The sequence below is a fragment of the Triticum dicoccoides genome, chromosome 3B (assembly GCF_002162155.2).
Source record: "Triticum dicoccoides isolate Atlit2015 ecotype Zavitan chromosome 3B, WEW_v2.0, whole genome shotgun sequence".
In the NCBI taxonomy this organism is placed as follows: domain Eukaryota; kingdom Viridiplantae; phylum Streptophyta; class Magnoliopsida; order Poales; family Poaceae; genus Triticum; species Triticum dicoccoides.
The window spans coordinates 671158993-671171388 of NC_041385.1; the positions used below are offsets into that span (position 1 = coordinate 671158993).

Sequence of the window (12396 nt, forward strand, 5' to 3'; positions counted from 1 at the left end):
GAGGGGGGCTTGCCCCCCAAGCAAGGGGGGCGCCCCCACTAGGGTTCCCCCAACCCTAGGCGCATGGGCCCAAGGGGGGGGGGGCGCCCAGCCCTCCAAGGGCTGGTTCCCTGCCCCTTGCGGCCCATGAGGCCCTCCGAGAGGGGTGGCCCCTCCCGGTGGACCCCCGGAACCCCTCCGGTGGCCCTGGTACAATACCGATATGCCCCCGAAACTTTTCGGTGTCCGTATGACAACTTCCCATATATAAATCTTCACCTCCGGACCATTCCGAAACTCCTCGTGACGTCCGGGATCTCATCCGGGACTCCGAACAACATTCGGTAATCACATACAAGTCTTCCTAATAACCCTAGCGTCACCGAACCTTAAGTGTGTAGACCCTACGGGTTCGGGAGACATGCAGACATGACCGAGATGGCTCTCTGGTCAATAACCAACAGCGGGATCTGGATACCCATGTTGGCTCCCACATGCTCCTCGATGATCTCATCGGATGAACCACGATGTCGAGGATTCAATCAACCCCGTATACAATTCCCTTTGTCAATCGGTACGTTACATGCCCGAGACTCGATCGTCGGTATCCCAATACCTCGTTCAGTCTCGTTACCGGCAAGTCACTTTACTCGTACCGTAATGCATGATCCCGTGACCAAACACTTGGTCACTTTGAGCTCATTATGATGATGCATTACCGAGTGGGCCCAGAGATACCTCTCCGTCAAACGGAGTGACAAATCCCAGTCTCGATCCGTGTCAATCCAACAAACACTTTCGGAGATACCTGTAGTACACCTTTATAGTCACCCAGTTACGTTGTGACGTTTGGTACACCCAAAGTACTCCTACGGTATCCGGGAGTTACACGATCTCATGGTCTAAGGAAGAGATACTTGACATTGGAAAAGCTCTAGCAAAACGAACTACACGATCTTGTGCTATGCTTAGGATTGGGTCTTGTCCATCACATCATTCTCCTAATGATGTGATCCCATTGTCAACGACATCTAATGTCCATATTCAGGAAACCATGACTATCTGTTGACCAACGAGCTAGTCAACTAGAGGCTTACTAGGGACGTATTTGGTCTAAGTATTCACACGTGTATTACGATTTTCGGATAATACAATTATAGCATGAATAAAAGACAATTATCATGAACAAGGAGATATAATAATAATCCTTTTATTATTGCCTCTAGGGCATATTTCCAACACTTTTGTATTAAGTACAAGACAACGGGTCCCCCAGGAGTACTCGGGGACTACCCCCTTTTTATCTATGTATGATGAGTATCATGCCTACGATTATGTTACTACATTTGTTTTCTCGTCCGGCACCGGGTTCAGCCTGTCGGCCCGGGGACTAGCCGCCTTGAGTTATATTCAAGTTCCACCTGTAGTCAGACAAGTAGTGTGCCGACACCCAAGCCCTCTCTTGTTGAAAGTCGCAGCTCGAAGAATCGGCTGTCCGACTGGCAAGAGTCAAAGGTAGGAAAGGATGCCCACATGAAAAACAACTAAGGACTAACGAACTTATATAACTTAAGCCGGCTTCCCACCCCGCCAACCGACTGTCAGAGCAGCTGGCTGGCCGGCTTCCCGTTCACCTTGCTACAATCTAAGAAAGCTCGAGTACTTGTCCTCCCAAACGGCCAAGCCCTTCCCCAGCCATAGATATCAGAGCAGCTGTCCGGCTGGGAAGACGACGATCAAGGGAGGGCGGCAAAGGAAACAACCAAAAGGATGAAAAGAAAATATGAACGAAAGCCAAGCACATGCATGATTATATTTACACAAAAGGCCTTCGAAAGGCCATCATTCAACATAGTTTGAATACACCCCCAGTGGGTGTTGTGCAAATTTAATAAAAGTTGTTCAAAGAGTAACGAGCAGGAAGACCCAGACGGCGGATCAGGTCAAGGGAGCAACAGGCGAGCCGGGCAGGTTGATGGAGACGACAGTGTTGGCTGGAGGAGTGGCCGGCTGGTGAGTCTCGCAATGATCGTCACCTGCGGCAGGCGGCGTACTTGCACGCGCTTCATTGCTCGAGGCACGATCAGGCTGAGGCTGGCTGGTCGCTCCACCGTCTGGCGCGACGTCTTCACCATCCTCCCCCTCCTCTTCGCCTTCGTCGCTGGAACCGATCTCCTCCGCCGAGTCTTCACCTTCGGCCGGGTTCAGCCCGAACCACTCCTCCAGCTGAGCGACGCCGTCATCATTTACCTCAGGGGCAAAGACACTAGTGTCGGTGTAGTCGGCGATCGCCGAGGCGCGCTGGATGATAGCCGGCCGCATCGCCTCCAGCTCCTCGTTGGCCTGCTGCAGCCAGGTGGCCAGCTGGGCCAAGTCCAACCCAGGATACCAAGCTCGGACGAACTCTAGCGCCCGCCTGGCGCCGGACCGAGTCGCAGAAGCCTTCCAGGCCTCGAAGCGGCCGACCGCTACCTCCAGCCAGTCGGCAGTCCGACTGGGGGTGCGAGGAACCACCTCGCCGGGCCAGAGAGCGGCCAGCACCTGCGCGCTAGCACCCTGAAGACGGCGGAGCTGTTGGGGAACGTAGTAATTTCAAAAATTTTCCTACGCACACGCAAGATCATGGTGATGCATAGCAACGAGAGGGAAGAGTGTGTCCACGTACCATCGTAGACCGAAAGCGGAAGCGTTAGAACAACGCAGTTGATGTAGTCGTACGTCTTCACGGCCTGACCGATCAAGCACCGAAACTATGGTACCTCCGAGTTCTAGCACACGTTCAGCTCGATGACGTCCCTCGAACTCCGATCCAGCCGAGTGTCGAGGGAGAGTTCCGTCAGCACGACGGCGTGGTGACGATCTTGATGTACTACCGACGCAGGGCTTCGCCTAAGCACCGCTATGATATTATCGAGGTGGATTATGGTGGAGGGGGGCACCGCACACGGCTAAGAGATCCAAGGGATCAATTATTGTTGTGCCTAGAGGTGCCCCCCTGCCCCCGTATATAAAGGATCAAGGGGGGAGGGGGCGGCCGACCTAGGAGGGGCGCGCCAAGGGGAGTCCTACTCCCACCAGGAGTAGGACTCCCTCCTTCCTTGTTGGAGTAGGAGAAGGGGGAAAGAGGGGGAGAGGAGGAAGGAAAAGGGGGCCGCACCCCTTGTCCAATTCGGACCAGAGGGGGGCTGTGCGCCTCCTTCCTTTAGGCCTCTCTCCTCTATTCCGTATGGCCCAATAAGGCCCATATACTCCCCGGCGAATTCCCGTAACTCTCCGGTACTCGGAAAAATACCCGAATCACTCGGAACCTTTCCGAACTCCGAATATAGTCGTCCAATATATCGATCTTTACGTCTCGACCATTTCGAGACTCCTCGTCATGTCCCCGATCTCATCCGGGACTCCGAACTCCTTCGGTACATCAAAACTCATAAACTCATAATATAACTGTCATCGAAACCTTAAGCGTGCGGACCCTACGGGTTCGAGAATAATGTAGACATGACCTAGAACTATTCTCGGTCAATAACCAATAGCGGAACCTGGATGCTCATATTGGCTCCCACATATTCTACGAAGATCTTTATCGGTCAAACCGCATAACAACATACGTTGTTCCCTTTGTCATCGGTATGTTGCTTGCTCGAGATTCGATCGTCGGTATCCCAATACCTAGTTCAATCTCGTTACCGACAAGTCTCTTTACTCATTATGTAATGCATCACCCCGCAACTAACTCATTAGTCACATTGCTTGCAAGGCTTATAGTGATGTGCATTACCGAGAGGGCCCAGAGATACCTCTCCGACAATCGGAGTGACAAATCCTAATCTCGAAATACGCCAACCCAACATGTACCTTTGGAGACACCTGTAGAGCTCCTTTATAATCACCCAGTTACGTTGTGATGTTTGGTAGCACACAAAGTGTTCCTCCGGTAAACGGGAGTTGCATAATCTCATAGTCATAGGAACATGTATAAGTCATGAAGAAAGCAATAGCAACATACTAAACGATCAAGTGCTAGGCTAATAGAATGGGTCAAGTCAGTCACATCATTCTCCTAATGTGACCCCGTTAATCAAATGACAACTCATGTCCATGGCTAGAAAACTTAACCATCTTTGATTCACGAGCTAGTCAAGTAGAGGCATACTAGTGACACTATGTTTGTCTATGTATTCACACATGTATCAAGTTTCCGGTCAATACAATTCTAGCATGAATAATAAACATTTATCATGAAATAAGGAAATAAATAATAACTTTATTATTGCCTCTAGGGCATATTTCCTTCAAGAGCGTGCGGTAGGCCGGCTGGAGGCGGGTTTGAATCGCCAGAAGCTGCTCCTCGAGCGACTGGCTGGCGTCCGGTGCGTTCTCAACCCCAGCCTGCCGTCGTGCATCATTGTGGGCCTCAATGGCTTGGTTGGCGGCAACAGAGTAACGAGGGAAGTAATCTACACAAAGAAGAAAAAAGCAGCACGAAGTCAGAAGACAGATTAGATGCCGGGTGGCGAGCAAAGGGACGAGGAAGAAGGCGGCCTACTGTTGATCAAATCTTCAACCCGGCTGTAGCCTTTGCTCAGCGCTTGCCTCGCCTCAGCCCAGCTCGCCGCCTCGGTCTCATATTCGGCTTGAAGGGCGGCCTCGCTGTCCTACACCGCCTTCAGGGCCGCCTTGTGGCTCTCCTCCTGGTCGGCCAGCTTTTTGGCCAGGTGATCACGTTCCTGAGCCAAGGCGTCGCACTCGGCCTCCTTGGCACGAAGGGCGGTCTGGGACCCACCGAGCTGCTCCCTCAGGTCGGCATTGGCTCCTGAAGATATGAAGAAGAAGAAGAAAAGCAATAAGGAAGAAGTCGGCAGGAAAGATCCGACCCGACTGCTCAGCAGTTGGCCCGAATCTCGGGGACTACACCCAGTGGGTGCGCTGACCGCCCCCACATGAGATAAAAAATGAAGTACTTACTCCGGCTCTCCGTCAGATCAGCGGTCTTCTGGCTCACCTCCCGGGCCTGGGAGTTGAAGGCAGCCGCGCGGAGGTTGTGATAGCCCTGCTAACAGGACAGAGGCGCGGATAAGAACAAGACATCAATCAAAGTCTACTAAAAAGTTCCAAGCCGCCTGCTCAGCAGCCGACTCAGAACTCGGGGACTACACCTAGTGGGTGCGCTGACGCGCCCCCACGGAAGAAACCAAGAGCAATCGACGGAAAGCGGGAAGACTCACCCGAATGGCCGACCGCGTTGCGAGAAACTCTTGGGTATATTGCTTCAGCGCGGCGGCCTGGGACTGAAGCCGTTCCCGGACGTCCTGCACCGCCATGTTCAGCACGGCCGTCCCACCACCCGACGTCCACCCTGGCGAGCTGGCGCTGGTCGTCTCCAGATCCTGGGCCGACGAGCTGGAGCCCGCGGCCTTCTGCGGGTTCGGCGCCGAAGTCACCTTCCCTGCGCGCCGACGGGACTAAGACAGAACCACAAGATCCGCCCTGACGGCCGGCTCGCCTCCAGCCGGTTGCTCAAGCGGCGCGTCAGGTCGGCCGCCTTGGCCCGCTCCAGTCGGCGACGGCGGTGCCGCCCCTCTCTCTAGGACGACTGCATCGCCCTCCTCCCTCTCCATCACCGGTTGGTTGCGGCCGGCTTCCTCTGGCGGGGGCACTGGGATATCGGGAGCCACGACGCGGAGAGGGATGACGAGCTGCAGAGGCTGGTTACGCAGGGCCTCCGCCGCCTCTCCGCGGCCGCGGCCTCTGCTTGGGCCTTGGCCGCCGCGTCGGCTCGCGCCTCCGCCGAGTCCTCCGTCACCTCCTGAGCCGCCCTGGCGGCGGCCGCCCTCTGCTCCTCCGCCTCCCGCTCCTCCCGTGCCTCCCACATGTTCCGCTCCGTCGCCGCTTGAAGATCGGCATAGGGGTCCACACGGCGGGTGCTCGCAGATCCTCCCGCACCTTCAACTACGGAGGCGGCAGTGGCCCGCTCCAGAGAGAGCGGAGCCCTGTTTGATAAGTCAAGAAAAAGGCTTAGAAAAATGACAACCGAAGAGAAAAAAGAAAGGCGTGAGAGAATTTACACTTACGCCGAAACCACCTGCGGCTGCTTCACCACCTTGCGGAAGCGGGCTGCCCTCGCGGCCGCCTCGTCTCGCTTGGTCGCCACCGCAGTACCCCTGGGCTTCTTCGGCCGACTGCCGAAGAGGGCCGACGCGGCCCGGCATTTTTGCTCGCCACCACGAACAACCAGCGCGGCAGAGGAGCCCGCGCCTTGATAGTCGGACGCCGGCTGATGAAGCGGAACAACGTCGGCCTCGTCGTCATCCGGCCAGTCCTCGAAGCCGGCCCCGAGCCCGGAGCCACCCGCCTCGTCGCCTCCTCCTACGCCGTCGTCGTCTAGGGCGGCCGCCCCCAAGTCGGGATCGTCCAAGTCGTCCGTCGCGCGGTCAGGGATGAACTGGCGCTCCACCCATGCGGATCCGGTCGCCTGTTGAAGGAGGGGGCTCTGTTAAATACAAGATGACTGGTCAAGAGTCAGCTAGTACGAACTCGGCAACACGAGAAAAAGAAAAGAAGGGAAGCTTACCGAAGGTGGAGGATTGGCGCGAGAATACGGCTCCTTGCCGAACCCCACTCCTCGGTGAGCTTGCAATTGGCGATATAATTCACCAAGTAAGATACCTCGGCATGAGGCATCTCCTTGGTGCTTAGCCGACTAGGGTCGAATCGACCGCTCATCTGGCAAATCATGTGAGGGCGGCCTTGGAGCGGGAGCACCCGGCGCTCCACAAAGGCGGCTATCAGGTCAGGCCCGATCAGGCCCTCCGATTGGACCAGCACCCGGAGCCGTGCGACGGCGGCAGCCCCAGCCGGAGACAGCGACCTGGATCGGAAGGACCATGAAGGCGGCCTCCCAGCCGGCGGGCCGGCTACGTAAGCCGGCAGATTGACGAAGTCGCCCTGCGGGGCGACGTTCTTCACGTAGAAGTAAGATTTTTGCCAGAGCTTCACCGACTGGATCAACACGATGGGCGGAAATGGGTTGTCGACCGTCGATCTCCGCACGACGATGAAGGCGCCGCAGGGGGCAGGCACGCCCGCGACGACGGTGCCAAGTTTGGACAGGAAGAACTCCCCCCAAAGTTCGAGGGTGGGGAGGACGCCAAGGAAGCCTTCGCACGGAGTGACGAAGGCCGACAGCAGCACCATCGTATTTGGGGTGAGGTGGTGCGGCTGGAGATGATAGAATTCGAGGAAGGAGCGGAAGAAACCGCTCGCCGGCAGGCCGATGCCGCGCAGGCAGTGCGAGCGGAAGATTACCCGCTCGTCCTCCTCCGGCGCCGGCAAGATCTCCCTCTCTGGCGGGAGACGGACCCGCACATAATCCTTGCCCGGCAACCGCTGCATCTTGCGGAGGAAGTCGACGTGGTCCTCATGGACGTTGGAGCCATCCCAGGAGCTGGACCGCGCCATGAGGACGGAGAGGCGACAGGAAAAGCTCGGCGGCGGAGGGCGTGCGCTTCAGCTGCAGCTAAGCTACGGCGCACCGAGAAGATTGATGGAGGGACGGCGCGGAGGCGAGCAGCTGCAGCAACGGAGAGAAGGAAGAAGAAGGAAGTGGCGGAGCGAGGGCGAGCGTGCGAGCGTTTGCCGCTCCCCCTCCTCCCCCTATTTATAGCCTCGTGCGGCGAAGCCGAGGAGGCGAGGCGTGGGGGGACGTGGGATTAATTGCGCCCATTTCCCCACGCCCCGCGATTACTACGCCCTAACGACGTGCAGAAAACTGTCGTCCTGAGGTGAGCGGTCCGTTCGGGCCACAGAAGATCCACACTTGGGCCGAGGCAAGGAGGTGGCGGGCCCCGGCCTGCGGCGACGTCCCGTCACGCGCGTGGGCTGGCAGGCTCCTCCAGCCGAAAGGTGCCATGTGGCGCGCAGGCGGCGGGCGGCCAGCCCGTAGCCCGGCATGCGCACCAGCTGGTTCCCGCTTTCAAGCTTCAAAAAGCCTCGCCGAGACGGCACGCCTGATCAAAGCCGGCTCCTAGCTGCCGGCTCTTCAGGATAGGAAGCTGATTGAGCTTCTCGTTCCCCTCTCAGCCACGAAGCCCAACCAGCTTCGGAGAATACTGTCGGAGTAAATGACCACGGGTAGCCTAGCCGGCTCCCTTTGGCCCTTCGAAAAAGTAACAGGCCGATCAAGCCTTCAAGCACCCAGGGCATGGGGTCGCCTTCCCCCGGCCGGCTGTCTCGCAGGCCGACTATCGGAAGGCGGCCCAGCCCTAAACTCTCATGGAGGAGGCCACGATACGGCCGACTCCAAGAAGCCGGCCATGAAAAGACCGACTCTAAGAAGCCGGCCACGAAAAGACCGACTCCAAGATCGTGCCCTCAAAGTCTGCACCCCCATAACGATGATGGAACATGGCGTGGCAACAGTGAAGCCTGCCACCCCCGAATCCCGGAGCACGCCTGGCCACAGTACGCCGTACGGGGTAGCCATCACCCGTCCGGCGCGACACTGTTGCCATGCTGACCATGACGCCCTCCATGACGGTCTGACAGTACGGCCCGCAGGCGGCGGGCCCTTCGGTCAGAGAGACACACGAAGGCGGCCATGCCTCCCCCAGTCGGCCTGGGTGCGGCCGGCTTCCAATAGCCGGCTTGGTCCCCTCCTCGAAGCACGCGCACCATTAAGGAGACAAGACGAGGTAAGGCTACAGTGAGAGCCCGCTAGGCGGTGGCACTGTAGCCATGCTTACCTCGACGAAGCCCTCGTCATCAAGGGTGGGGCAACAGTAACCAGCCCCCGACAAGACCCCCAAGCGGTGGGGCCCGCCTGTCGGCTAAGATGCCGGCAGCCGGCGGGCCCCAGCGGTCGGCGGAGAAGCCGGCGACCGTAGACACTGACGGCTAGGGCCCACGCCCAGCCGGATTACCATTGTATCCCTGGGGGGTAGGCCTATATAAACCCCCCAATGCACCCATGCAAAGGGTTGATCTTAGAGAGTTTTAGCCACTAGAACAAGGGGAGAAGAGAGCTAGCCTTGCCCTTCTTCCTCCTCCCACCGAACAGCTCAAGTAGCCTCTTGTAGCCACTTGTTGATCTAGTGATCATGCGGAGACCCTGCAAAGCAGGACTAGGGGTGTTATCTCCACGGAGAGCCCCAAACCTGGGTAAGATCCGCCGGCGTGCATGTCTTTGCCTTATTCCGTTTCCAGACACCGGCGATGTCTTACTGGCTCTCACAATGATAAACTATCCGTTGGCATATGTCGCACCTACCACCCGACACTGTAACTACTTCTAAACTTCAACGACTACACAAAAGTCGTTCCAAAACATATTAGTAAAATATTAACACAACTTTGTAATTTGTATCAAAATTAGAGAAAAGGGGAAGAGCATGGTGAGGGCACCACACTGGTTGGTCTTCTGTTCTTGTTGGCGGCACCGCGACAGTGTTGGCCGGCCGCCGGCGCGGCAGCGTCCGCCGCTCGAAAGTCACTTGCAGTTCCGCTTTTGCTCGTCACCTCGCTGCAACTTGCAAAGCGATCGCCGCCGAATCGCAGATTCAATCCAAAGCGAATGCGAAATGGAAAGGCAAGCGATCAGGGAATAGGAAGCCGAAGTTACGGAACGTACTGTGCTGGGCTGTCATTTTGTCTATGATCGCTAGGATCGATCCACCTCATCCACGAGATGATGGCAAAGCGTATTGCTCGAGGCCCAAGAAGGCCCAGACCAGTGTTTTCAGCTTAAAACTGAATTTTTTCAGACAATACATATACGTATATGAAACCTAGTTGGGGGCCCCAGGATTTTGGGGGCCCTGTGCGAGCGCACAGCTCGCACAGGCCCCTCAACGGCCCTGGATCAGGCAAATCCAACTATCATAACAATTTCGATCATGTGGCTTATTGTGATGGTAGAAAAATAGCTATAATACTGCTCAACTCCGGCGACTTCTGGATTGTCTATTACAATGAGTTTTGTCAGGCTCTGGCGAGGGAGGGGCGATGACGGCGGTGCGTTTTTAGCTCGTTTGAGAGCTTGTAGTCGTTGCTAGGTGGTCTACAAATCTAGATGTAACTATTGTTATTTTTGGCGTTTATTGTATTGTACTGTCATGATTGAAGATAAATAGATTGTAATTTTACATGCAAAAAGAAAAAGAAAAATAGGTATAATACTTTTTTGTGGCGATAGCTATTAGTGGAGTTTGTATATAGATATCGTATGGCAAGAAGAAGCTACAGTTCCTTGAAAATCGTTTTTACCCACACCTGAATTTTCATCTCAAACCCCAAATGGCGAGTTTATAGCATATAGGTACATAGGGTGGGAACAAAGCACAGTTTGATGGCAATCTGACAATATGGTGAAAATAACTTTGCCAAATGTCACAGTATCTGATGTCTGCGTACTGGATCTTCCAGGACCTGGAATGGATACAAACTTCGAAGATTCTAATGCAGATGACAAATGGTAGGGAGATTCTCCGCGAGCCGGCGTCTCAAAAACAGCAAAATGAATAGCTTATTCCACAACGCCCGTTGTGCACGTTTGTAACAACAAAAACGTACGACAAAACTCCTGCCACAGCCAGGAAGCGAAGCGGCCGGCGACCTAGACGTCCTGCGTGACGCCGCTGGGCGCCCTGTTGCGCGGCTGGTTGGTCTCGTTGTCGGAGTACCACCCGTGCTTGGACGAGTCGTACTTCTCGCCGTCGCCCCAGAGCGCGTAGGCCTCCTCGCCGTGCACCGCGTCGTCGCCGATCACGAGCTCCTCCTCCGGCATCCGCAGCGGCACGATGAGCCGGACGACGAGGCAGATGATGCTGGTGACCACCACGTTCCAGCCGACGATGAAGAGCGCGCCCACCACCTGCTTCAGGAGCTGCATGCCGCCGCTGCCGCCGTAGAAGGCGCCGCGGGAGTTGGTCACCGGCACGAACATGCTGCACAGCGTCGGCTCCGCGAAGAGCCCCGTGGTCACGCCGCCGAGGAACCCGGCCACGGCGTGGGTGTGGAACACGCCCAGCGTGTCGTCCACGCGCTGCAGCAGCTTGGACCGCTTGTGCACGACCATCATGGTGAACCACGGAATGCTGCCGGACAGGATCCCCATCACGATCGCTGCCCACCCCTGGACGAGACCCGCGCCGGGCGTGATGCAGACGAGGCCGGTGATCATGCCCTGGACGGCGCCAATGACGGAGGGCTTCTTGAAGAAGATGACGTCCAGGGAGGTCCAGACGAGGAGGCTGGTTGCGGCGCAGATGTTGGTGTTGAGCACGGCGATGGAGGAGTCCAGGTTGGCGGCGTAAGGGTCACCGCCGTTGAACCCGGCCCACCCCATCCAGAGTATGCCGGCGCCGGCGAGCATGAGGAGCACGTTGTTGGGCGGGAACCTCTCCCTGTCCTTGGTGGACCTGGGCCCGACCCAGTACGCGGCGGTGAACCCGGCGATCCCGGAGGAGAGGTGGATGACGTAGCCGCCGGAGTAGTCCATGACGCCCCACTGGAAGAGGAAGCCTCCGCCCCAGAGCGAGAAGGCGCCGATGGTGTAGGAGAAGGTGAGCCAGAGCGGCACGAAGATCATCCAGGCCCTGATGTTCATGCGGCCCAGCAGCGAGCCGGCGAGGAGGATGAGCGTGATGGCGGCGAAGACGCACTGGAAATAGACCATGGTGGCCATGGGGTAATTCGGATTGATCCAGACCGTCTCGGTGGTGCCGTCCTTGAAGAAGTGGGTGGACTCCGGCAGCACGGCCTGCATGAGGAGGAACTTCTGCCCGAGCGCCGGCCGGGCCTTGCCCCAGAAGGGGAGCAGCTGGTGGCCGAAGGACATGTTGTAACCCCAGGTGACCCAGCAGAGCCACACGGCGGCGAAGGCGTAGAGCGCCATGAAGGCCGAGTTCACGGCCCACTTCTTCTTCACGATGCTGCCGTAGAGGATCACCAGGCCGGGCATGCTCTGCAATCCCACCAGCGTCGCAGCGATCATCTGCCATGCGTTGTCGCCCTTGTTCAGCCATGGCGGCACCACTATGCCGTTGGGCGAGTACCCAGCGGACATGTTGTAATCCGCGGCCGTCGCCATCTTGCTACTTCGGTCGGCAGGCCCCCGCCGCGCTCGCCTGCAGCTAGAGGCAGTGTCCGCTAGCCGGAGATGCTAGTGGTGGGTGGTGAGTGGTCTGGTGACGACTGAAGCTAAGCGACGCTCCCGGTCTTATATATAGGTCGACCGTTTTCGGCCCCAGCTAACATAGGACAGCTGACCATGGCTGACATGTGGGCAAACGAATGGCGGGCGTGCCTAGAAAGAGATGAACTGGCCGGTGGGTGACACGAGGAGTTGGATCCTATGTCAAAGATGTATTGAACAGCTGGGAATTGGGGAGGCAGGGAACCTTAACTGCCGGGACTAGG

At 57.1% G+C, this 12396-nt stretch overlaps 1 protein-coding gene across 1 annotated transcript; it reads right to left on the minus strand.

Annotated features, from left to right (window-relative positions):
- Positions 1–10591: 10591 nt before the first annotated feature.
- Positions 10592–12067, minus strand: LOC119281794 (ammonium transporter 3 member 1-like). Its single transcript, XM_037562224.1, has one exon. The coding sequence runs from the start codon at positions 12065–12067 to the stop codon at positions 10592–10594; it is 1476 nt and encodes a 491-aa protein (XP_037418121.1).
- Positions 12068–12396: the final 329 nt, after the last annotated feature.